We start from the raw sequence: 27,460 nt of genomic DNA on the forward strand, positions 1-27,460 counted from the left end.
AACACTTCCAGACAGGTTTTGAGTATCTCCAGAGAGAGAGAATCCACAACCACCCTGGGCAGCCTGTTCCAGGGTTCTGTCACCCTCACAGGGAAAAAAATTCCTCCTTGTGTTTAAATGAAGCTTCCTATGCCTCAGCTTCCACCCACTGCCCCTTGCCTGGCATTGGGCATCACCCAGCAGAGCCTGGCTCCAGCCTCCTGGCACTCACCTGCACATATTGATAACCATTGGTGATGTCCCCTCTCAATCTCCTCTGCTCCACGTTAAAGAGCCCCAGCTCCCTCAGGCTCTTCTCATAAGAGAGATGAACAAAGGCTAAAAGTGGCTCTTGCAGCTACAAAATACAGAGACTGCCAGAATTGCTTCTTTTGCAAAAGACCTCTAAGATCATCAAGTCCAACCACTGACCTAACACCACCACGGTCATTAAACCACATCCCAAAGTGCAGTGTCCACATGTTTGACACCTCCAGGAGTGTGACTTCACCACCTCCCTGGCCAGGTTGGATACTGGGAAAAATGTCTTTCCTGCAAGAGTAGTCAGGCATTGGAATGGGCTGTCCAGGAAGGTGGTGGAGTCACTGTGCCTGGAGGTGCTCACGAAACACATGGATATGGCACTTTGGGATGTGGTTTCATGGTCATGGTGGTGTTAGGCTGAGGGCTGGACTCAAAGATGTCAGAGGTCTTTTCTAACCAAAACAGTTCTCTGATTCTGTGAATGTCTTCCCAGTACTGGATACCTCTGGGGACGGGTACAGTTAGTGGGTGTGCCAGTCTGGCTCAGCTCAGGTATGGAACATTTAAGTTCTCTAAGCAAGCTACAACAGACAGTAACTCTCAAAGCTTTTATCCTGACTGTTACAAGTAGGGATGATATTTGGTTTGGTGCTGAGCAGAGGAGAATGGTTACTGAAATGAGCTGATCACAATGAGCTGAATACAAATTTGGGGAGAAATTCTATGTACCAATATTGTGCATCCATATCACCTCACACCTTTGCATTGCCTAATGAGATGATATTGAGAATGGTCACAGAGATGAACTGACCACAACAAGATGCTATTGAGAATGGTCACAGAGATGAACTGATCACAATGAGATGCTATTGAGAATGGTCACAGAAATTAACTGATCACAACAAGATGATATTGAGAATGGTCACAGAAATGAACTGCTCACAATGAGATGCTATTGAGAATGGTCACAGAAATGAACTGATCACAATGAGATGCTATTGAGAATGGTCACAGAAATGAACTGACCACAATGAGATGATACTGAGAATGGTCACAGATATGAACTGACCACAACGAGATGCTATTGAGAATGGTCACAGAAATGAACTGATCACAATGAGCTGAATACAAATTTGGGGAGAAATTCTATGTACCAATATTGTGCATCCATATCACCTCACACCTTTGCATTGCCCAATGAGATGCTATTGAGAATGGTCACAGAAATGAACTGATCACAATGAGCTGAATACAAATTTGGGGAGAAATTCTATGTACCAATATTGTGCATCCATATCACCTCACACCTTTGCATTGCCCAATGAGATGCTATTGAGAATGGTCACAGAAATGAACTGATCACAATGAGCTGAATACAAATTTGGGGAGAAATTCTACGTACCAATATTGTGCATCCATATCACCTCACACCTTTGCATTGCCCAATCCTGGTGCTTTCTACAGTTTGGAGATCTAAAACTGCATGCAGGGTAACTCTGAATGCAATGTAACAAGTAGGTGCTCCTTCTGTAAACTGGTTAATCTGGAAACATTTTAATACATTTTTAGGGCTGTCAGAGGAATATGATTTGAGGCTAAGGGCACAAACTAGAGAAAAAGTACTAGAAGTCATCTAGGACTGGTTTTTTTTCCATGCTTCACTGTTCAAGACATCTAAGCAAATCATAGAATCAACCAGGTTGGAAGAGACCTCCAAGATCATCCAGTCCAACCTAGCACCCAGCCCTAGACAGCCAACCAGACCATGGCACTAAGTGCCTCAGCCAGGCTTTGCTTCAACACCTCCAGGGATGGTGACTCCACCACCTCCCTGGGCAGCCCATTCCGATGCCAATCACTCTCTCTGACAACAACTTCCTCCTAACATCCAGCCTAGACCTCCCCTGCCACAACTTGAGGCTGTGTCCCCTTGGTGTGGTGCTGGTTGCCTGGCAGAAGAGATCAACCCCACCTGGTTACAGACTCCCTGCAGCTAGTGGTAGACAGCAATGAGGTCTGCTCTGAGCCTCCTCTTCTGCAGCCTGCACACCCCCAGCTCCCTCAGCCTCTCCTCACAGGGCTGTGCTCCAGGCCTCTCACCAGCTTGAATGCTGATGGACATTCCATTATTTCTTGTATCACAGAATCACACAGCATCAGGGGTTGGAAGTGACCTCATGAGATCACCTAGTCCAACTCTCTCGCTATATATGAAATAGAAGCTAAGTCACTGGGCAGCTTGTTTGCTAAACTTCTCAAGTTCCTGACCAACAGAAAAAAAATAAGGCTGAAGAAAACAAAGCCTGTATCAGAAAACCAAAAAAATATAACAACTCTGAAAGGGACTTAACTGAAGTGCTGCTGTGAGCAAAACGCTAACAAGCAGGAGGACCCTAGGGCCCCACCTGTGGTCCTTGAACTTTGAATCATTTGAGAGACAAAGGAGAGGGCCACCAGAACCCTACAGAAGCTGTATGCTGTGCAAATGCTAATCTGTATTTCCCAGCCATTCAAAAGGATCAAAAGTACATTTGTACTTGAATGATTTTGCAAGTACTCTGGAGTAAGAAAAAACTGCTTCACAAAGCACAGCTTCCAGATCAAAGCCTGGCTGCTGTCCAGCCAGCACAGAGCACAGGCAGAGCCAGCCAGCACAGTCACCCTTACAATACTACACCAATGCAGTGTCACACATTTGCCCACCTGGGATCCAAAGAGGAGAGGCTGAGGGAGCTGGGCCTGTTTAGCCTGGAGAAGAGGAGGCTCAGGGGTCATCTTATTACTGTCTACAACTACCTGAAGGGGCATTGTAGCCAGGTGGGGGGTGGCCTCTTCTCCCAGGCAACCAGCAATAGAACAAGAGGACACAGTCTCAAGTTGTGCCAGGGTAGGTATAGGCTGGATGTCAGGAAGAAGTTCTTCACAGAGAGAGTGATTGGCATTGGAATGGGCTGCCCAGGGAGGTGGTGGAGGCACCGTCCCTGGGGGTCTTCAAGAAAAGCCTGGATGAGGCACTTAGTGCCATGGTCTGGTTGATTGGTTAGGGCTGGGTGCTAGGTTGGACTGGATGATCTTGGAGGTCTCTTCCAACCTGGTTGATTCTATGATTCTATGATTCAAAGAAAACCATATTGGCACCATGATCCAGAGTAGAAAGAACAGTCTGCTCCATTTACTGCTGCAGCTCAACACAGGGGAGCTTGTACCTGTTTTGTCAGAGTGACTTTGCTTCTGCACACTTCTCAGTGATGTAAGCAGAGACTCAGAAGTAGCTTGTGCTTGGAGAGCCCAGCAAAGTTGAGAACCAAATGACAGAGAAAAAATAGAACATAGAATCATAGAATCAACCAGGTTGGAAGAGACCTCATCCAGTCCAACTTAGCACCCAGCCCCATCCAGTCAACCAGACCATGGCACTAAGTGCCCCAGCCAGGCTTTGCTAAAACACCTCCAGGGATGGCAACTCCACCACCTCCCTGGGCAGCCCATTCCAATGCCAATCACTCTCTCTGCCAACTACTTCCTCCTAACATCCAGCCTAGGCCTCCCCTGGCACAACTTCACTCTGTGTCCCCTTGTTCTGTTGCTGGTTGCCTGGAGAAGAGACTGGCCCCCTACTAGAGTTGCTAGCACTACTCTCCATAGTAAAACCAAACCAAATCGAAACAAACAAAAAACCCCCACACCAGAACATGCATGAAGTGATTGTGCAGGTATTAACACCAAGTCAGGAAGACATGGCATTCAGGAACACTCAGGAACACAGAGGCAAAGAGTCCTTTGCTATCTATCTTTCTATAGTCACTTTAGTGAGCCATGGTTTAGAGGAATACAGCTTTCCTCAGAGAACTACTGTTTGCAGAAGATGCTTGCTGCAGAAACCTTCTCAGCAAGAGGTTTCAGTTCTTCAGTACCTGCTGCATGTACTCAAGGTCAGAAACCAACACCTACATGTCAGGAACCAGCATGCCAGATTCCCAACAAAATGGACACCAACAGTAATTCGTGCCCAGTTTGCTGTTAGAGCTCTCCTCCAAAAAACCACCATTAGTTATAGACTCAAAGCCCTTCCACAGCTAAACCTTTAGCACAACCCCTAAGCAGAAAGTCATCAGAGCTTTCTAACCAGCAGAATGTGCTTGTTGATGAGGAGAGCAGGGTGAACACCACACCACAGAACTGTTAGCCTGCTTACAAAGAGAGCAGTGTAGTGGCTTGCTGAAACCCTGAAGCAGGATCAAGAGGAAAGTCACTGAAAGGTAATCTAGGCAAAAAAGGCAAGGTGCATGATGCTAAAGGTCTAATGGGCACTAATTACACCCAAACCCAGGAACAATCTTCAGAGGTTTATCAGAAAAGTATTGTTCTTGCTCCATGTTGGCCTGAAAACCCAAGAAACTCTAACCACTTTCATGCTGAAGTCAGGCTCTTGCAAGTCCTGTAATTTGGGTATTGTAATGAAGCACAAGGTCACTCATGCACATGAATGAACACATTTAAGAGACAGCATGACCTCTTATGTCATGGGCCAATGGCACCATGACTGATGATGCCCTCTGCTCACATTTTCATTGGTTACTGGACTAAACTTTGAAAACAAGATCCACAACTGCATACGTGCTTTGGTGCAGGCACAGATAGGAACTGATACACAGAGACTGTGGGAAGGAGAAAAGAGGATGCTAGTCACAGTCACATGTGTTAGCTTCCTCCGAGCTTCTACTGTCTGAATCCTCCTGTGAAGAGAAGTCTTCTGCAGAGCTTTACTGTCCTGGTGTGAGTTGAACCAGCACTGATTCTGCTCAGTGTTTCCAGCTCAGTCTCTGCTGCAGGCCAGCACTTTCTGCAGCTCAGGGCAGGTTTGCACAGACAGTGGCTGCTGCTAGCAGTGACAGCATGATGGGGACAGCCAGCACTAAAGGTTGGGTGCAGCCCAAGAGCATGGCTACATCCTATGTGCCACCTTGGGCAGCAGGAAAGAAAAGGCTGAAGCTGCAAGAAGGAGGGGACAGGAGAGGTGATCCCAAACTGACCAACAATTGATTCTGTCCCATGGATAAAGCTGAGGGATCACCAGGGTCAAACCTCTTTTCCAATGGTCAGTGTCTAAGGAGAACTCTGCCCTCAATCTCAATCTGTGTGTTCCTGAATCCAGTTACAGAATCCAGCTCCTCAATCTGGTTCCCATCTGCCCCTGAGTTCAGCCTGGGACTCAGCATCAGTGGTGATGGTAACTAATCACCATCAGGAGCTTGGCTTCAAGATTGGTTCTGTACCTATTGATACATATATATAAGTACGTCATTTATAGGTATCATTTTCATTAAAGCTGGTTTAGTTTCTTCCCAACCCAACGGTCTCTCCCTCTCTATTTCCTTTTCTCTTCCCTTTGGAAAGGCAGAGGGGTTCAAAGAGTGCCTCTGTCACCTGTCCAGTGGCCAGCCCAGCCTTGACTCTGAACACTGAGAGAAACAGAACTGCAAAAGCTGTCAGAATGTACTAAAACCTACCAGAAACATCTATTAAACCACTCAACTTTGCACTCAGGTCTAAAAGTGTAATTCAAGCTTGCTATGAGCACAGGCTGAGAGAGTTTGCGCTCTGCAGTCTGGAAAAGGCTTTGAGGAGACCTTGGAGTGGCCTTCCAGTATCTGAAGGGGACCTACAGGAAGGCTGGGGAGTGACTACTGACAAGGACTTGTAATGACAGGATGAGGAGGAATGGGTTTAAACTGGCAGAGGGGAGATTCAGACTGGATGTTAGGAAAGGGTTCTTTGCAGTGAGGGTGGTGAGACACTGGCACAGGTTGCCCAGGGAAGTTGTGGCTGCTCCCTCCCTGAAGGTGCTCAAGTCCAGACTGAATGAGGCTTTGAGTGACCTGTTCTAGTGGGAGGTGTCCCTGCCTATGGCAGGGGATTGGAACTGGATGAGCTTTGAGGTCCCTTCCAACCTAAACCATTCTGTGATTCTATATTCTGTATACAAGCACATATGAACCTCCAAGGTGTAGAAAACATTCATCAGAGCAAAAGCAATGAAGAGCAGACACTCAGAGGCATTTCAGATACCCTTTCAAGCTAGCAGCATTTTACAGGGTCAGTTTTTCTCTTTTCTACAGATATTTCTGTTTCCACTGTCAAATAGGGCAAATGGTTGCAGGATACCTTTTCCTCAAACAAATCTCTCTTTCTCTCAAAGAATGCTGCATCCAGCTGCTGACTAAAAGCTGGAATTGCCATTCATTCACTACCAATTTATCCTCCAGCTTCACTCACCAGAAATGGCACCAAACCTGCTGTTTTCTTTGGTAGGCATCTGCATTCCAGCCAAGGCACCAAAGCCAAGCCTTTCTGCCTCAGCCCTTGGGTTTTGCAATCCTGAAGAGGCCCTCTGGGAAACCAAGTGTTTAACTACATGAGAGGGCACCTCCCTACTGAATAGCTATTTACTTTGGGCTGAAGAGGAGAAAAACCTTCAGTCAAACATCCCATCTCATCACATGAGATGGGTGCATACCAGAACGTTGGTTACTGCATACCTGGGGCTGTTCAGTCTGCAGAAGAGAAGGCTCCCAGGTGACCTTCTTGTGGCCTTCCAGGATCTGAAGGGAGCTACAAAAAAGCTGGGGAGGGACTTTTTAGGCTCTCGGGGAGTGACAGGACTGGGAGGAATGGAGCAAAGCTGGAGGTGGGGAGAGTCAGAGTGGACATGAGGAGGAAGTTGTTGAGCATGAGAGTGGTGAGAGGCTGGAATGGGTTGCCCAGGGAGGCGGTTGAGGCCCCATGGCTGGAGGTGTTTCAGGCCAGGCTGGCTGAGGCTGTGTGCAGCCTGCTCTAGGGTAGGGTGTCCCTGGGCACGGCAGGGGGGTTGGAACTGGCTGCTCCTTGTGGTCCCTTCCAACCTGACTGACTCTATGGTTCTACGATGCTCTTTTTGATTGTATTGGACTTTTAACATAGTATCTCTGATTTCATTCCCAGAACACTTCAGGCAGCAGCTTTACACCAGGACCTGCCAGTGGGTTCCTCACAAACTGATGCTTCCTATTCAAAAGGAGATTCCTGTTTTCAGCAGGGGGGAAGTGTTTGCTTTAACAATAGTACCTCCTACAACAATAGTATCTCCTACAACAATAGTATCTCTTACTTGCTGTGCCAAGAAGTTATCCTGAATACTATCATTGAGAAATAAAAACCAAACCTCAGCATGTCAAAGTTTTTCCACTTAACTCTTTCCTCTGGTCAGGGTGGGGTGAGCTCTTTCCAAAACTAGTTGTCATTTGGTATTTGAGAGTAATATTAGGAGGTGTAAAACATATGGAATGTTTTCCAGGGAGTGGGAAGAGAGAAGGGATTATTTGCTTCTTTCAACTTTCTGTTCCCACAGAAAATGCTTCATCCTCATACAAACAGAGGCAGTATTTTGTTTAACTGGGTTTTAACAGTAACAACAGCTACTAAGCCTGCATTAGTTTACTCCATCACTTCACTTCTAACCACTCCTAAAGTATTACCATAAACAATTCCAGTCCCTAAATTACTCTATATATAAAGCAGACATGCAGCTGAAGGAGCTGAGGTTGTTTAGTCTGGAGAAGAGGAGGCTGAGAGGGGACCTTATTGCCCTCTACAACTACCTAAAAGGAGGTTGTAGTGAGCCTGGAGCTGGTCTCTTCTCCCCAGTTACTAATGATAGGCCAAGAGGAAATGGCCTCAAGTTGCATCAGGGCAGGTTCAGGTTGGCTGTTGGGAGGAAGTTCTTTCCTAAGCAGGTGGTCAGGCACTGGCACAGGCTGCCCAGGGAGGTGCTGGAGTAGCATCCCTGGAGGTGCTTAAAAGGAGAGTGGCTGTGGTGCTTGAGGCTATGGTCTGGTGATGAAGGCTGCTGGGATGAAGGTTGGACTGGCTGATGCTGGTGGTCCTTTCCAACCATAGTGATTCACAGTGATTAGCTGTTGCGCTGAGGGATTTGGTTTGGTCAGTGTAGAACTACTTGTTGGACTCAATGATCTTGAAGGGCTTTGCCAGTCTAAGAAATCAAAAGGAAGACTTTTAGCAATCAAAAGGAAGACAGAGAAGTGCAGCTGGAAGTATGTGGGCTGCAATGTACAAGTTGTAAAACGTGAAACAGAGGAAAGAGGAACTGGGACTCATTTTGTCTTTTGATGCAAGAGGTGACTCATTTATGGCCAGAGGTGATGTCTGTCTTTGTGGTCAGCTTACTGTACAGAAGCAAATGGTAAACTCACACATCTCTCTACATTTACATCTACACACCCCGACTTGTGTGAAGTGTCTGCCACTGTGCAGCACAACATCCTGGCTGCCAAATGGGAAAAGCATGGACTTGAGGACTGGACCACTCACTGGTTAAAGAATTGGCTGGATGATTCCACCTGCAGTGCTTGGAGTGGTGTCCCTTAAAGGTGGGTGCTGGGACCAGTGCTGTTTAACACCTTGTCAGCAATATGACAGTGGGATTGAGACACCCTCAGCACATCTGTAGGTGATGCCAAGCTGTGTGGTCTGGTTTACACCCTGGAAGGAAGGGACGACACCAGGAGGGATGGGGACAGGCTAGAGAGGTGGGCCAAAGCCACTTTATGGAGTTCAACAAGGCCAAGTGCAAGGTCCTGAACCTGGCTCTGGGCAATCCCAAGCACACATCCAGGCTAGGTGAGGAGTGGCTTGAGACCAGTCTTGAGAGGAAGGACGTGGGGGTGACAGCTGATGAAAAACAACATGAGCCAGCAGTGTGCACTGGCAGCCCATGTCCTGGGCTGCATCAAATGAAGTATGACCAGCAGGAGGAGGAAGGTGATTCTCTTCCTCTACTCTGCTGCCAGTGTTGTGGCCAGTTTTGGGGCCATCAACACAAGAAGGACATGGAACTGCTGGAGGGGGCCAAGAAGATGATCAGAGGGCTGGAGCACCACCCCTGTGAGGACAAGCTGAGAGGGTTGGGGCTGTTCAGCATGGAGAAGAGAAGGCACTAGGGAGACCTTAGAGCAGCCTTCCAGTACCTGACAAGGACCAACAAGAAAGCTGCAGAGGACCTTTTTACAAGGGCTTGGAGGGACAGGGAGAGGGGGAACAGCTTTAAGCTTGAGGAGGGTAGATTTGAACTGGATGTTAGGAAGAAATTCTTGACAGTGAGGGTGGTGAGACACTGGAACAGGTTACCCCTGGAAGCCATAGATGTCCTCTGTGTGGAGGTGCTCAAGGCCAGGCTGGATGAGGCCTTGAGCAACCTGCTCGAGTGGGAGGTGTCCCTGCCTATGGCAGGGGGGTTGCAACTACGCAATCTTTCGACTCTTCCAACTCAAACCAACCTATGAATATGCAAGTGATGCCTCAAGGCAAAAAGAACTAAGATAGTACTCAGCAAGATCAAAGTCTTCTCTGTTCCTTCCTGCCCACAAAACACACAGCAGACTTGAGGAGCATCACGACAAGAAAACCAGTGGCAACTATCTCAAACTTCTAGAAGGCTGTAGGAAGAGTTTATGACTCCTGTGGTTTCAAATCCCATATTCAACTGCATACTTTTAAGTCAGTGTAACAGAAGTCTCTGTGCTAATGCACTGCTTGAGAAGGAGGAAATTTGATAGCAACTAAGAATTAGAAACTTAATAAAAATCTTCAATCTATTATGGAGGACCATTAGTGCAGTACACAAGAGACAGCTCCCAGGGGATGCAAAGAGAAACAATATTTATGAGAAGAAATGCAGAGAATCATAGAATCAACCAGGTAGGAAGAGACCTCCAAGATCATCCAGGCCAACCTAGCACCCAGCCCTAACCAAGCAACCAGACCATGGCACTAAGTGCCTCAGCCAGGCTTTGCTTCAACACCTCCAGGGACAAAGACTCCACCACCTCCCTGGGCAGCCCATTCCAATGCCAATCACTCTCTGTAACAACAACTTCCTCCTCACATCCAGACTAGACCTCCCCTGCCACAACTTCACACTGTGTCCCCTTGTTCTGGTGCTGCTTGCCTGGCAGAAGAGACCAACCCCACCTGGCTACAGCCTCCCTTCAGGTAGTTGTAGACAGCAATGAGCTCTGCCCTGAGCCTCCTCTTCTGCAGGCTGCACACCCCCAGCTCCCTCAGCCTCTCCTCACAAGGTTTGTATTCTAGGCCCCTCACCAGCTTTGTTGCCCTTCTCTGGACACCTTCCAGCACCTCAACATCTCTCTTGAATGGAGGAGCCCAGAACTGGACACAGCACTCAAGGTGTGGCCTGAGCAGTGCTGAGTACAGGGGCAGAATAACCTCCCTTGTCCTGCTGGCCACACTGCTCCTGATCCAGCCCAAGATGCCATTGGCTCTGCTGCCCACTTGGGCACACTGCTGGCTCATCTTCAGCTACTCTCTACCAGCACCTCCAGGTCCCTCTCTGCTTGGCTGCTCTCCAGCCACTCTGTCCCCAGCCTGTAGCACTGCTTGGGGCTGAATTCAAATAACCTCTTGCTTTCCAGTTTCCAAACTTCCTATCCTGTTTAGACTGAAGGCACTAAATCCAGGAAGCAAACTGTCCAAAGCCTGCTTATATCCAACACAATATACACAACCTTCTCACCATCAAAGGGTCTGAGATAAGTTAAAGCAACTGCTTCTGTCTGCAGCACTGTATCACGCCAACAAGCCACAATACTTGGGATGCATTTTGCTTTTATCATGTCCTTTCATCTTTTGTTCTTTTGGTAATAAGGCCAAAGAGGTGTAGGGTTTCAAAAGAGACTTACTGCTTTCTTGTTCACTTCCAACTTTCCATTTGAGAACCTTGGCATGGAAATAGCCATTCTACACATGCATAGCTGCAAAGCAAATCCTGTTCACCTCACAAATCTCTGCTGTAGCCTTCCTGACCACCTTGATCTGGAATTTCATAGGCACACATTTTTGAACCCAGCAAAAAAAGGTGCATTACTGACATACAGGTATCACCTGTCACACTTAACAGCTCATATTATTCCTATTGATCCCTGTGGGAAAAGAGGGACGTGAAAGCAGGGTGGTCAGTCCCTGAATAAGGCTAGGGATTTAACAACATGGAGGAGATTTGAAACAGGCACTCTGAGACTTCCCTGCATCTTAGAATCATAGAATCAAACAGGTTGCAAGAGACCTCCAAGATCACCCAGTCCAACCTAGCACCCAGCCCTAGCCAGTCATCTAGACCACTCTTAGACTAGTCATCTAGACTAGTCTTTGACATGTCAGCACTGCTGTGCAGACTTGCACAGGCACCATCTTGTACCTTTATCTTCCCTGAGGTACAGGAAAGGGTCTCTGCCTTCAGGATTTAGCTAAAAGATTCAGACTAAGGGTTTTGACTCTGCTCTCTTTCTGGATGTGAATCACAGAACAGTTGGAAGGGAGCTTGAAGATCATCCAGTTCCAACCCTCTGCCATAGGCAGGGACACCTCCCACTAGGACAGGTTGCTCAAGGCCTCATCCAACCTGGCCTTGAACACCTCCAGGGAAGGAGCAGCCACAACCTCCTTGGGCAACCTGTGCCAGTGTCTCACAGATGCTGATGGAATTAGCATCTCTTCTTAGTTGTCTTCCTCCTGTGGTGAAAACTAGGATTCAATACATCTTCTACTACAAAAGTAGGATGTTTAACCACTATATCAAACCATACAAGGAGTTTCTCTTTGTGTTTACAAATCCTATGTAAAGACCTAACAAGCAAACTCTGTTTGCCCCAAGCTACAGACTACATTTATCTTTGTGCTGAGTACAGATCTCATCCTCAAGAGACAAATCTAGCTGTCCTCTATGTATGCACTTTAGCCCCTCTTGATCTTTTGCCCAGTCCATGCAGAGACAAAAGCTCTGTCTGCAATTCAGTTAGAATCACAGAATCAGCCAGGCTGGAAGAGACCTGCAGGATCATCCAGTCCAACCTAGCACCCAGCCCTGGCCAATCAACCAGACCATGGCACTAAGTGCCTCAGCCAGGCTTTTCTTGAACACCTCCAGGGATGGGGACTCCACCACCTCCCTGGGCAGCCCATTCCAATGCCAATCACTCTCTGTGAAGAACATCCTCCACAATAACACCCTGCCCCCTAAATGTTTGCTTAAAAAGCAGTATCTGGATACATCTCACATTCTTATGGGGCATTCTCTAGCTTCAACAGCAGTGATTTCTCTCCAGATGCCCATCAAACCTCCTGACACCTAGGCCAACACATCCCATTTGTGTCTTATTTCAGGTAATTAAAAATGCACCACGCAGACAAATTACACCTAAGTGCCTGTTAAGTGGCACATATGACTTCTAAACATCAGGGAACCGAGCTAATTGCACAGATCTTCCATGAGACAGGAGTGGTTCACAGCTCCCTATCTTCCAACCACATGCTGCCTACACATTTAGCTCTGCTTTCAATTTCCTCTACCTACAAGGCAATGTGGGAGGATGTAAAAGCAAATCCGACCAATCTAAGTAATTAAACAATCTCTGACAGCAATGTAATGCTTGCTGAGGGCTAAGTCTATACAAAGAAGGGGGAAAAGGATGGCAGGGGCAGGAAAGGAAGCAAATTATTTGGAAGTGTTCTAAGCACAAATCTTCTGCAGCCAAGACTCAAGTTGAATCATCAGATTCTTTCTGATGTTATTCCTTTCAAAAGACACTGCAGAGTCTTATCCAACTGTAAAACTTCTGATGCCCTACCTGCCCATGTGACAGTGCCCAATGAGCCTCACTGCTGTCTACAACTACCTGAAGGGAGGCTGTAGCCAGGAGGGGTTGGGCTCTTCTGCCAGGCAAGCAGCAACAGAACAAGGGGACACAGCCTCAAGTTGTGCTGGGGGAATTATAGGCTGGATGTTAGGAGGAAGTTGTTGGCAGAGAGAGTGATTGGCATTGGAATGGGCTGCCCAGGGAGGTGGTGGAGGCACCATCCCTGGAGGTGTTCAAGAAAAGCCTGGATGAGGCACTTAGTGCCATGGTCTGGTTGATTGGATAGGGCTGGGTGCTAGGTTGGGCTGGCTGAGCTTGGAGGTCTCTTCCAACCTGGCTGATTCTATGACTACTCTCTCTTTTCCTCTGCTTTCCTACAAACTGAAGTCTGCTGTGGACTAGTAAACACTCCTTTACAAGCACAATGCAATGGAAGAAAGTCAAGCTCCCAGCATACCTCTAAAGTTCTCACTACTGCAGCCATTAGATGCTCAGATCATAGAAATAAATGGAAACCGAGCAGCTAATTCACTCTTACAGCTCCACCTCCCTCTGGTATCACACAGGAGAGTTGTGAAAACAAGAACTTTGGCATCCACTTAGTATCTTCTCTCATGTTTTTACTTGCCACAGTGTCAGGCTTGCATGTGTACTGAGGTGTGCAGACAACAGATGGGACACCCTGAGCCCTTACAGGGAAACTATATCCATTAAAAGCAGAACATTCACCTAAGCAAAGCACCAGGGAAGCATTCACAGTGGAGTCAGAATCTGGAAGCCTTCATGTTCTGCATTTATCAGCAGATTGCAGAAGGAAAACATCAGACCACACCTTGAGTACTGTGTCCAGTTCTGGGCCTCTCAATTCAAGAAGGATGTTGAGGTGCTGGAACATGTCCAGAGAAGGGCAACAAAGCTGGTGAGGGGCCTGGAGCACAAATCCTATGAGGAGAGGTTGAGGGAGCTGGGCCTGTTTAGCCTGGAGAAGAGGAGGCTCAGGGGTGATCTTATTACTGTCTACAACTACCTGAAGGGGCATTGTAGCCAGGTGGGGGGTGGCCTCTTCTGCCAGGTAACCAGCAATAGAACAAGGGGACACAGTCTCAAGTTGTGCCAGGGTAGGTATAGGCTGGATGTCAGGAAGAAGTTCTTCACAGAGAGAGTGATTGGCATTGGAATGGGCTGCCCAGGGAGGTGGTGGAGGCACCGTCCCTGGGGGTCTTTAAGAAAAGCCTGGATGAGGCACTGAGTGCCATGGTCTGGTTGACTGGATAGGGCTGGGTAGTAGGTTGGCTTGGATGATCTTGGAGGTCTTTTCCAACCTGGTTGATTCTATGATTCTATGATTCTAAAGGGGCAATTTGGAAACTGGTATATTTATCAGGGGAAATATGCAGATCCTCTGCTGTTTGTTTTTCATCACACCTCCTGCAGCAGATAACGTTAAGTACTCGAAGGCTTTTTCATCACACTTCCTGCAGCAGATAATGTTAAGTACTGAGGGCTACAAGCGCCCCACATAATTTCACTGCTCTTAATATTCTGCAACAGGATTTCAATTAGAAGCTTTAGACCAAAAAACCCCAAAACAACACGAACAAAAGACCACACTTTAAGCAAATTTACAAGTAAAAAAGTAACTTCCATCAACCGTTTGTGTCTTTGCCATGAACAATGATCTCTCTTAAGCAACTGCTGCAGCTTTCTGTCCCTCACTGGCTAAAGCTAAACAGGCAATCATACACAGCTACTGAACACATCAGTGCAGCAGCACTGGGAGGCAAATGAGCTACCCTAGAGCTCTGGCAAAGCTGTGAAAGGTCTCAAGTGACCCAAGACTCACCTTCCCCATCAGGGCTCACATTCTCATAGGAATCCCAGCGTATCAGCGGGTCAGAGGTATTGTAATCCACCACCACTCCGTGCTCGTTCTGAAAGTGTTCGCATCCTAAAGGAGAAACATCTGTTTGAGACCAGCAAGTGTCACAGCCACGTTTGTCATCAGATACACATCCCCATGTATGTGGCCTTCTGACAGAAGTTCACTCCCCAAACTGCAGGATCCTACTCTGAAATGTAAGCAGCAACAACGGGGGAAAGGAGTTATATAAATGAGTTAAAACCCCAAAAGCTTAATTTACGTTTCATTACTGAATACAGAAGCAGAGAATTTTATCTGCTTGATTATGCTGCATCTCTGACAGCTTAGAATCATAGAATCAACCAGGTTGCAAGAGACCTCCAAGCTCAGCCAGTCCAACCTAGCACCCAGCCCTAGACAATCAACCAGACCATGGCACTAAGTGCCTCAGCCAGGCTTTGCTTCAACACCTCCAGGGACAGCGACTCCACCACCTCCCTGGGCAGCCCATTCCAATGGCAAATCTTGGATCAGCCTTTAAAGACAACTAACACCCCTGATGCACCAGCACTGAGGGCAAGGCAGGATTAAACAAAGAGCTTTCCAGAATCACATCACAACTACAAAGAGGTGGCACTAAAGGGGTGATAAGGCTCTTAGAAGTTATCTTTTGATACCAGAACACAGCAATAAAGATGAATGGGAAAACTTGAAAGAGCCACTCTGTGTCTCTCCCAGTTCCCTGAAAGTGCCAACTATGGCTTCACTGGGTTAAGAACTGGCTGGATGGCAAGGCTCAAAGAGTGCTGGTGGAGGTAACTTCAGCTGGTGGTGGTCACAAGTAGAATCATACAATCAACCAGGTTGGAAGAGACCTCCAAGATCATCCAGGCCAACCTATCAACCAGCCCCATCCAATCAACCAGCCCATGGCACTAAGCGCCCCAGCCAGGCTTTGCTCCAACACCTCCAGGCATGGCAACTCCACCACCTCCCAGGGCAGGGGAGATTCAGATTAGATATTAGGACATCTTCACCAACAGAGTTCTCAGCCACTGGAATAGGCTCCCCAGGAAGGTGGTTGAATCCCCATCCCTTAAGGAGTTTCAGAGAGGCAGAGGTGTGGTGCTGAGGGACGTAGGTTAGCACTAGACTTGGTAGAGTCAGATAATGGTTGACCTGATTGAAACTGAAATGATTCCATGATTCTATGCTGTTTCATCCACTCCCCAGAACCTCTCATTGGACAGCTTGTCTTCAAAACATTTAGCTGTGCTTAAGGATGCTCTGCCAAACAGACCTGAAACTTTCAGCAGTAACCCACATTTTGGTGCCCTTAATGAGGCATAAGATAATTCAGCTTTTAAACATACACCATGAGGAATTTAGGTGTGGTCCAGTGATTGAAAAGCAAAGCACAAGCAGCAAGAATTCATGACCTTGGACATGAACACAGAGCAAACTGCCTTTTTGCCTTTGCTCTTCCATCTAAACTAAGAACAAAGAAATCCTCAGCTATCAAGTCTTGGGCTGTGCCTGGAGAATCAAGTCTTGGTGTAGATTATTCTGAAGCAGCAGAATGTCCTGCACTCTCTGATTTCTGAAGTAAGGAAAGAACTTCAAAGCCCTTCAAAGAACTTCCAAAAGAGTAGAAGGACCAGAATGCTGTGGTGTCATACCTTCGTGTGCAGGCAGGAGAAAGCCATCTAGGCTGTTCAGCACACACAGCTTTCTCACCTACACATTTAGGTGTCTGATAGAATCATAGAAATAACCTAGTTGGAAGAGACCTCCAAGCTCATCCAGGCCAACCTAGCACTCAGCTCTATCCAGTCAAGAAGACCATGGCACTAAGTGCCCCATACAGCCTCCTCTTCCAAACCTCCAGGGATGGTGACTCCACCACCTCCCTGGGCAGCCCATTCCAATGCCAATCACTCTCTCTGCAAACAACTTCCTCCTAACATCCAGCCTAGACCTCCCCTGGCACAACTTGAGACTGTGTCCCCTTGTTCTGGTGCTGGTTGCCTGGCAGAAGAGACCAACCCCACCTGGCTACAGCCTCCCTTCATCTTCTCAGCAAATCACAGTATCAAAGAATGGTTCCAGTTCCAACCTCCCGCCATAGGCAGGGACACCTCCCACTAGAACAGGACATTCAAGGACTCACCCAACCTGGCCTGGAACACCTTCAGGGAGGGAGCAGCCACAGCCTCCCTGCACAACCTGTGCCAGGGTCTCACCACCCTCACTGCAAAGAACCCTTTCCTAACATCCAGTTTCAATCTCCCCTCCGCCAGTTTAAACCCATTACTCCTCATCCTGTCATTACAAGACTTTGTCCATAGTCCCTCCCCAGCATTCCTGTAGGTCCCCTTCAGATACTGGAAGGCCACTCCAAGGTCTCCTCAAAGCCTTCTCCTCTCCAGGCTGCAGAGCCCAAAGTCTTGTAGCCTGTGCTCACAGCAGAGCTGCTGCAGCCCTCTGAGCATCTTCGTGGCCTACTCTGGACTGGCTCCAACAGTTCCATGTCCTTCTTGTGCTGGGGGCTGCAGAACTGCACACAGGACTCCAGGTGGAGTCTGACAAGAGCAGAGCAAAGGGGCAGAATCTTCTCCCTTACCCTGCTGATGTCAGTGCAGCATCTGCACTACACTGTTTAAATTTAAACCAATAATTGTATATATACTTTCCAAAACTGAACTTGAATTTCAGGTCTTCAGCAGGAGAAGTGGAATAAAACAAACAAAAAAAAAAGGCTTTTCAAAAACAAGTAAACATTTTATTGTGGCAATTTTTAAGCTAAGCATGTGTCTTTTTCTATACACTCACCTGGAATTTTCTCTGGAGTTCCTGAAAACACTAATTCCACTCTGCCGTAATCAGGGAAACGGTCATCTGAGAAGAAAAGGACAGAATTTCAGCAAGCTGACTTAGAAGCATGGAATCAACCACGTTGGAAGGGACCTCCAACCTCATCCAGTCCAACCTAGCACCCAGCCCTAGCCAATCAACCAGACCATGGCACTAAGTGCCTCATCCAGGCTTTGCTTCAGCACCTCCAGGGACGGTGACTCCACCACCTCCGTGGCAGTTTCAAGGCACTCAGAAATCACAGAAGTACAGAATCAGTCAGGGTTGGAAGGGACCACAAGGAGCAGCCAGTTCCAACCCCCCTGCCATGCCCAGGGACACCCTACCCTAGAGCAGGCTGCACACAGCCTCAGCCAGCCTGGCCTTAAACACCTCCAGCCATGGGGCCTCAACCACCTCCCTGGGCAACCCATTCCAGCCTCTCACCACTCTCATGCTCAACAACTTCCTCCTCACCTCCACTCTGACTCTCCCCACCTCCAGCTTTGCTCCATCCCCCCAAGTCCTGTCACTCCCTGATATCCTGAAAAGTCCCTCCCCAGCTTTTTTGTAGCCCCCTTCAGATCCTGGAAGGCCACAAGAAGGTCACCTGGGAGCCTCCTCTGCTCCAGCCTGCACAGCCCCAACTCTTTCAGTCTGTGCTCACAGCAGAGCTGCTGCAGCCCTCTGAACATCCTCCTGGCCCTGCTCTGGACACACTCCAGCATCTCCACATCCTTCTTGTAATGGGGGCTCCAGAACTGGATGCAGTACTCCAGGTGGGGTCTCAACAGAGCAGAGCAGAGGGGGAGAATCACCTCCCTGCTCCTGCTGGCCACACCATTCCTGATGCAGGCCAGGATGCCACTGGCTCTGTTGGCCACCTGGGCACACTGCTGGCTCATGTTCAGGCAGGTATCAATCAGCACCCCCAGATCCCTTTCTGTCTGGCTGCTCTCCAGCCACTCCGACCCCAGCCTGTATCTCTGCATGGGGTTGCTGTGGCCAAAGTGCAGCACCCTGCACTTGGAGCTACTGAACCCCATCCCCTTGGACTCTGCTACAAAACTGCAGTAGTTGACCACAAAGCTTTTGTGCAGGAAGCTATGTTTGATCTTAGGTTTGTTAGCCAGGTGAGACAGTTAGAATCCTGCACACAAACATTTCATACCTTCCAAATTCTTCCCTCTGTGAAAAAAGAGAGGTAAGAATTTGGAAGACACAAAGACAAGCTAAGCAGAGTTTCAAATATGCCTGAAGACCTTACCTCCAGTTTTGGATGTTCTGAAGCACATTAAAAGATCTCCAGACTAAGTCACAAACACAGTGTCAGGCTTTGTGAGTGGTTTTTTGTCAGTTAAAAAAGGGATCAGCTCAGCTCATCTTATTTCCTGTAAGGGTGACTAAGAGAGTCACCACTGTAAACAAATGTCTGTGGTCTTTACCAACGTGAGAGGAAGTGCTAAGGACTGTGGAGCAGTGTCTGAACTACTCTGCCAAGTTAACTTACTTGAAGGGCTCTTGTCCTTAGGGGTTTGCCTGTGTTACCTGCTGTGAGCAGGCTCACACAAGGCTGTCTTCCTTCCCCAAATACAGACAGTGGCTGTTTGAGCTGGATTTCTAGCTCAGACATAGGGCAGAGGTCAACAGTCCAGGGATAGGCCATAGAATGGCAACAGAGGATAAGTTAATATAGAATAGTCATAGAATCAAGCAGGTTGGAAGAGACCTCCAAGATCATCCAGTCCAACCTAGCACCCAGCCCTAACCAATCAACCAGACCATGGCACTAAGTACCTCAGCCAGGCTTTGCTTCAACACCTCCAGGGATGGTGCCTCCACCACCTCCCTGGGCAGCCCATTCCAATGCCAATCACTCTCTCTGTGAAGAACTTCTTCCTAACATCCAGCCTAGACCTACCCTGGCACAACTTGAGACTGTGTCCCCTTGTTCTATTGCTGGTTGCCTGGGAGAAGAGGCCACCCCCCACCTGGCTACAATATGATCTCATTGAAGCATCAAGAGCTTTATGTCTGGAAGCACAGCTTGGACCTTCCCCTTGCAGCTTCTGCTGCTTCAGCTGTGCCTGCTGCTATCTTCCCCTGCTGTTGTTTTGGCTGCTGCTGCTTTGCTGCCACTTAACCCCTTCCCCATCTTCATTAAGGTTATTAGACCTCTGTAGTACTTTATTTCTCCTTATACTGTTTGTGCTAGAATGTTTTGGTGAGAAGAACTAGATTACAGGCTGTGAAAGGGAAACAATGGTGATGTCTGCTGCACTCACAGGCTTGAAAGGGAAACAATGGTGATGTCTGCTGCACTCATAGGCTTGCTGAGAGGTATAAGAACTAGAGTGTAAATATAGATAAGGGAGTTGCTCTCTGTCCAGGCTGTGGGATGCATTCTCTCTCTAACCTAACCTGTTGTCTCTCTGATTAATCCATCTGCTTCCTAACCCCCCTGGCTGATCCTTCAATCTTCCTTGGGCACAAGGCAACATCTGGGGTAAGGTAGAGAGGGGTAGGGAGAAGGAGGAAGGGCAGCTGGGAGCCCCTCCTGAGGACTCAGGTTTCTGGGAGGGCTGTTGTGTTTCTCTATTACCCTTTACCTTGTCTATTTCTGTCTATAACTGTATATGTATTGCAAATATCTGCTTGTATCTTGTGCTAGCTGTAAATATCAGCTTCATTCCATTTCCAGAGCCAGCTGAGTCTAGCCTGGGTAATTTCCAAAGTGGAGGAGGAGGACAGGGAACACCCAAACCATCACACTGTGATATCTGAACTATAAGAAGTAACAATTTCACTGTTCTCTGACTTTCCAAAAGCATCCATGGTGTGGTGAGTTTACTCTACCAGGGGAGGGGCCCACCCTAAAACAGGACACAGAGATGGGGGGGGAAAAACCAAGAGGCCTTTTGCAAACAGGTGCTGAAGATGATCACAGCATGCACAGGCACACAGACATCCCCCCAGCCACAGAAGGCCAGTACCTTTGTTAGCATTGTCCAAGTCCTCCTTGCCAAAGACCAGCCCATTTCCTTGAACAGCTCCAGTGTGAAACTGCAGGCGAAAGATGACATCCCGAGTAGCTGAGCGGTACTTTTTGTGGTAGCACTTCAGCTGCAAAGAGGGAAACACGTCAGGAAGTCAGCTCTTACAACTCTGAAATGCTGCATGTGCCTGCATGAGTGAAGTATCCCAGTATCCCAGTATCATCAGGGTTGGAAGAGACCTCACAGATCATCAAGTCCAACCCCTTACCACAGAGCTCAAGGCCAGACCATGGCACCAAGTGCCACGTCCAGTCCTGCCTTGAACAGCTCCAGGGACGGCGACTCCACCACCTCCCCGGGCAGCCCATTCCAGTGTCCAATGACTCTCTCAGGGAAGAACTTTCTCCTCACCTCCAGCCTAAATTTCCCCTGGCATAGCTTGAGGCTGTGTCCTCTTGTTCTGGTGCTGGCCACCTGAGAGAAGAGAGCAACCTCCTCCTGGCCACAACCTCCCCTCAGGTAGTTGTAGACAGCAATAAGGTCACCCCTGAGCTTCCTCTTCTCCAGGCTAACCAATCCCAGCTCCCTCAGCCTCTCCTCGTAGGGCTGTGCTCAAGGCCTCTCCCCAGCCTCGTTGCCCTTCTCTGCACACGCTCAAGCATCTCAATGTCCCTCCTAAACTGGGGGGCCCAGAACTGAACACAGCACTCAAGGTGTGGTCTAAGCAGTGCAGAGTACAGGGGCAGAATGACCTCCCTGCTCCTGCTGGCCACACCATTCCTGATGCAGGCCAGGATGCCACTGGCTCTCTTGGCCACCTGGGCACACTGCTGGCTCATGTTCAGGCAGGTATCAATCAGCACCCCCAGATCCCTCTCTGTCTGGCTGCTCTCCAGCCACTCCGACCACAGCCTGTATCTCTGCATGGGTTGTTGTGGCCAAAGTGCAGCACCCTGCACTGGGAGCTATTGAATGCCATCCCCTTGGACTCTGCCCATCTGTCCAGGCGGTCAAGGTCCTGCTGCAGAGCCCTTCTGCCCTCCAACCCAGCCACATCTGCCCCCAGCTTGGTGTCATCTGCAAACTTGCTGATGACTGACTCCATGCCCTCATCCAGATCATCTATGAAGACGTTAAAGGTGATGTAACACTTTGGGTATGTGTTACTCAAGCCTCCAGAATGCCAGAGGCCTGAGGCAAGGTAGTTCTGGATGTGTCAAAACAGTCATTTCCATTTTCATCACCATCAGTCACCAACTGCTATCACGTTTGTCAGGAGGATGTTGGAACACTGACTCACATCCATACTTTGTGCTAGCAAAGGAAGGTAAGGCTGAATTCTAGCACACCCTTTTCAACGCTGGACTGGCAAACAAGCAGGGTTTTTAGAAGCAGGCTTGCAAGCTGATTACATCTATTTTAATACTTTCTTAAAGCCTGCTCTAGTGATGACAGGAGCTTGGTTTACATTACTGGGGGAAGCTGGTAGTAGTTTTGACACCTCAGCTAGAACAACACAGAACTCTATAAAAACAACATCTAGTATGAATTGCAGCGGCTGAAAGGGAACACAAAACTCCTACTCTCTAATATCACCTTCCTTTAGATGAGGCCTAGGGATATTTTACCTACTAATCCTCCAAAATAGCAGGTAAAATGCAAGCCCACTCAGCATTCTTTAGAGGTACATACCAATGATGGGCATCTCAGCCACACCACTGGAATTGTTAAGTGCATTAACTGCGTGATACCAGCACCTCACTGTCTTTCCTGTAGCAAGGGCCTCAACTCTGAACCCAGTATCATAAAATCAATAAGGTTGGAAGAGACCTCCAAGCTCATCCAGTCCAACCTAGCACCCAGCCCTGGCCAATCAACCAGACCATGGCACTAAGTGCCCCATCCAGGCTTTGATTCAACACCTCCAGGCACAGCGACTCCACCACCTCCCTGGGCAGCCCATTCCAATGCCAATCACTCTCTCTGACAACAACTTCCTCCTAACATCCAGACTAGACCTCCCCTGCCACAATTCCAGACAGTGTCCTCTTGTTCTGGTGCTGCTTGCCTGGCAGAAGAGACCAACCCCACCTGGCTGCAGCCTCCATTCAGGTAGCTCTGGACAGCAATAAGGTCACTACCCTTGAGCCTCCTCTGCTGCAGGCTGCACACCCCCAGCTCCCTCAGCCTCTCCTCACAGGGCTGTGCTCCAGGCCCCTCACCAGCTTTGTCGCCCTCCTGTGGACACCTTCCAGCACCTCAACATCTCTCTTGAATTGAGGAGCCCAGAACTGGACACAGCACTCAAGCTGTGGCCTGAGCAGTGCTGAGCACAGGGGCAGAATAACCTCCCTTGTCCTGCTGGCCACACTACTCCTGATCTAGGCCAGGATGCCATTGGCTCTCTTGGCCACCTCAAGATGTACTCAAGATGAGGCCTCACCAGTGCTGATAACTCTATGGGAACAATCACTTCTGTGTTCCTGCTGGTCACACTGTTCCTGACACAGGCCAGGATGCTGTTTGCCACAGAATTATACAATGGTTTAGGTTGGAAGGGAGCTCAAAGATCATCCAGTCCCAACTCCCTGCCATAGGCAGGGACACTTCCCATTAGAACAGGTCATTCAAGGCCTCATCCAACCTGGCCTTCAACACCTCCAGGCAGGGAGCAGCCACAACCTCCCTGCACAACCTGTGCCAGTGTCTCACCACCCTCACTGCAAACAACCCTTTCCTAACATCTAGTTTCATTCTCCCCTCTGCCAGTTCAAACCCATTACCCCTTGTCTTGTCATTACAAGACCTTGTCAATAGTCCCTCCCCAGCCTTCCTGTAGCCCCCTTCAGATACTGGAAGGCCACTATAAGGTTTTCTCAAAGCCTTCTCTTCTCCAGACTGCAGAGCCCCAACTCTCTCAGCCTGTCCTCATAGCAGAGCTGCTGCAGCCCTCTGAGCATCTTGGTGGCCTCCTCTGGACTGGCTCCAACAGTTCCATGTCCCTCTTGTGCTGGGGGCTCCAGAACTATATAGGACTCCAGGTGGGGTCTCAGGAGAGCAGAGTAAAGGGGGAGCATCTTGGCCAGCATTTAAAATGACAGTGCTGCAATACAGCCACAGTTTCACTTTGCACACAGGGATTATGAGTGCACATTAGTGCAGCAATGTGTATAAAGTGCTTTCTAAATCCTGCATCTGCTTGTAGAATCAGCAAGCTTTTCCTTGGTATCACACACCTTTTTGAGTCCCAAAATAACACAGCATTAGTTAGGTATTTTCTCTACAGCACATACTTTCACAACTGTGCACATTGTCTGCCAAGTTGCAGGACAAGGCTATTTTAATGCCAAGTTACAAACACTCCCTAAAGCAATTTTTATGAAGCAAGTAGCAATAAAAGCCTTATTGTAATGGCAATGTTGAGAGCAATTGTTGCAGCTCCTAAAACCCTTCTAGTCTGAGTTTTAGAAGAACTCTGACTCTATAGAACTCAAGGATGAGGACCAAATTCATTTGCAGTACATTCACAACCATTTGCTCAACTTCTTTTCTTAGCAAGGACACAAAACAGGTCATAAACTGTGGACTAAATGGCACAGGACTAGAATTTGATTCCATTCCATTCACTTACCATAATATCTCCCTTCAAAAGCTGGGCAGGGTCTATAGCAATGCAGATTCGGCTTTTGTTTTCTGATCCTATGCTACTTACCAGGAGAGAAAAGAAAAAGGAAATGAATGTTTTAAAGAAAGGCAAAAAGAAAACAATCAACAACAGAAAAGAAAGGAAAGAGAAAGAAGGAAATGAATGTTTTAAAGAAAGGCAAAAAGAAAACAATCAACAACACCAACAGAAAGGAAAGAGAAAGAAGGAAATGTTTTAAAGAAAGGCAAAAAGAAAACAATCAACAACACCAACAGAAAAGAAAGAAGGAAATGAATGGTTTATAGAAAGGCAAAAAGAAAACAATCAACAACACCAACAGAAAAGAAAGAGAAAGAAGGAAATTAATGTTTTAAAGAAAGGCAAAAAGAAAACAATCAACAACACCAACAGAAAAGAAAGAGAAAAAAGGAAATGAATGGTTTAAAGAAAGGCAAAAAGAAAACAATCAACAACAGAAAAGAAAGAGAAAAAAGGAAATGAATGTTTTATAGAAAGGCAAAAAGAAAACAATCAACAACACCAACAGAAAAGAAAGAGAAGGAAGGAAATGAATGTTTTATAGAAAGGCAAAAAGAAAACAATCAACAACACCAACAGAAAAGAAAGAGAAGGAAGGAAATGAATGTTTTAAAGAAAGGCAAAAAGAAAACAATCAACAACAGAAAAGAAAGAGAAAAAAGGAAATGAATGTTTTAAAGAAAGGCAAAAAGAAAACAATCAACACCAGAAAAGAAAGAGGCTCTGTAACTCTGCAGTTATGAGATTTAAAACCTGGATTCAAACAGAAAGGAAATAATGCTTGTGACTTACTATATTCCAGATGTATAAACTGGTTGCATAGCCTGGTACAACTTCAGAAAAGGCTGACAAGCTGAAAAGAGGCAAACAGAAAAGACTGCTCTGTAATTACTTGACTCTAGCTGAGTGTTACAACCAGGTAGCTTCATGGAGATTCAGACTGAGCAATGGCACACAAGTGATACAATGCTGGCTGCCAGAAGAGCCTTCCAAGCAAAACTGCTTGTGCAGAAAAGGTATTTGATTATATTTCATAGACTCATAGATGACCCTTGTGGTCCCTGCCCATGGCAGGGGGGTTGGAACTAGATGATCCTTGTGGTCCCTGTCCATGGCAGGGGGGTTGGAACTAGATGATCCTTGTGGTCCCTGTCCATGGCAGGGAGGTCGTAACTAGATGATCCTTGTGGTCCCTTCCAACCCTGACTGATTCTATGACTGAGATCACAACCAGTCAGAAATTAGGCAGACATGAACAGTGTCAACTCCTTATTTAACAAAGGACAAGAATTTCATTTCATAGAATCATAGAATCAGTCAGGGTTGGAAGGGATCACAAGGATCATCTGGTTCCAATCTCCCTGCCATGGGCAGGGACACCCTACCCTAGAGCAGGATTTCACTTGCTGTAGTTTTCAATCTTAGTATATTTCTCTTCTTGTTGGGAATATCTGGACCAGCATCAATTCTGCTCTGAGATTCCTGCAGGCTTTTTAGAAAGCTCCAAAATGAAACAATATTTAAGCCTGATAGGAAAAATTAGGTTAATTACCTCTCCCACCATCAAAGCTTGGGATGCCATGAAGGATAACATAGTGCAGGAAAAGAGGGCTTGCATTCATTTTCACAGATCCAGACAGAAGGCCACTTAAGAACTGCACATATCTAAAAACAGAGGTTATTCTGAATTAAATAAAAGCAGTGATGCAACAATATCAGCAATCCAAAAGAACACTCTTCACAAAATAGCATGAAAAGACATTCAAGTCTACCACTGTATTCAATCAATGGCTGTTACACTGCTATTGTTGAGCTCTTCATTTTAGTTAGTCACATCACTACCCTAAATAAAGATGGGAATGAGAAGAGATAGGCAAGTCAGTTGTTTTGGCACACATTCCCAGTTGCAGGGTTGGTTTTCACAGCAGCATAATGTGAGCCTCACTTCATTCATAGAGAAGTGCACTTCATTAAAACGAGAACAAGAAGTACTCCTCAGAAATCTCAGCACCAAGGGCAAAGCAGGCAAACAACATCTTTGTAACAACAACTGATGTCAGTGAGAGGAAAACTACTGCAGCAACGTGCACACCATTGTGATTCTGGTATTTCATCCTGCCTTCGTCACAGGCTCGTGAGTAAGTACATGCAAGTGAACATCAGTGCAGTGCTTGCTAAATCAGTTCCTTCTATCTCCTTAAGGAACCAAGGAAAATCAGCCTCCTTCCATTTTTCCAATGGCTTTGAGTCCCCTTTTCTCCCATGTCTATGACACAACCTTCATTTAATTTCACTTTCAGGCATGCACAGCAAAACGAAACTCATCTCTTTCCCCCACTTCAAGCACAGATCTCATTGACTGATCCCTTACTCCACGCTCCATAACTAAAGCTACCCTGGCCAACAACAACAGCTTTACTACTCCTGAACAGGCTAGTAAAACCTGTGGTGGTGTGCTAGTCTGAAGCTAGCTAGAATGTTTTGGTGAGAAGGACCAGATTACAGGCTGTGGAAGGAAAACAAGGCTGATGTCTACTGCACTCATAGGCTTGCTGAGATTTATAAGAACAGGAATCCAAACATAGAGAAGGCACAACTACTTCTCCTGCTGGGCAGCTCCAAGCTGCATATCTCTCTCTAACCTCACCCTCCGTTTCTCTGATCTCACTTTGCTTCCTAACCCCCTGGCCAAACCTCCATTCTAATCTGGGTGATTTCATAGGTGTGGTGGGGCAGGGAACTCCCAAACCATCACAGTGCAAAATCACTGCTGCTGAGCAAAGACACTAGTTCCATCCATCAAGAGTGTCTGAGACCCCCTCCCAATTCCCCAGAAGAATCAAGTGTCCTTGAAGAAGGTAAGAAACCCAGATTCCAACACCAGTTCAACCCAGGTACATACACCAAGCTCATCTCTAGCTTTAGGGCTTGAATCACCAAAGTTAGTTTATTACTACCTTGGAGCAATCAAGAAAGAGGCTGTGACATGCAATTTTGTTAACAAACAATGCCATAAGAACATACATAGGTACCAGTGTGGTACAAAAGCTTTTATCTGCTGGGTTATATTCAAGAAGTGAAGGAGAGATAGAATCACTCAAGGAATATTAATATA

General features: G+C 47.3%; 1 protein-coding gene across 6 annotated transcripts in view; it reads right to left on the reverse strand.

Moving 5' to 3' along the window:
• TNS3 (tensin 3) overlaps positions 1 to 27,460 on the reverse strand; it is a 269,285-nt gene that overhangs the window by 87,220 nt on the left and 154,605 nt on the right. For 5 of the 6 annotated variants that reach the window (XM_064169929.1, XM_064169927.1, XM_064169930.1 and 2 more), the window contains 6 exons: positions 25,898 to 26,010; positions 25,138 to 25,198; positions 24,292 to 24,367; positions 20,658 to 20,787; positions 17,644 to 17,709; positions 14,794 to 14,898 (listed from right to left, as the gene is read on the reverse strand). In XM_064169929.1, coding sequence (XP_064025999.1) covers positions 14,794 to 14,898; positions 17,644 to 17,709; positions 20,658 to 20,787; positions 24,292 to 24,367; positions 25,138 to 25,198; positions 25,898 to 26,010 — 551 coding nt within the window. The remainder of the gene's footprint in view (positions 1 to 14,793; positions 14,899 to 17,643; positions 17,710 to 20,657; positions 20,788 to 24,291; positions 24,368 to 25,137; positions 25,199 to 25,897; positions 26,011 to 27,460) is intronic. The other variant, XM_064169928.1, reaches the window with a different exon arrangement.

Source organism: Pogoniulus pusillus, chromosome 32 (genome assembly GCF_015220805.1).
Source record: "Pogoniulus pusillus isolate bPogPus1 chromosome 32, bPogPus1.pri, whole genome shotgun sequence".
Lineage (NCBI taxonomy): Eukaryota > Metazoa > Chordata > Aves > Piciformes > Lybiidae > Pogoniulus > Pogoniulus pusillus.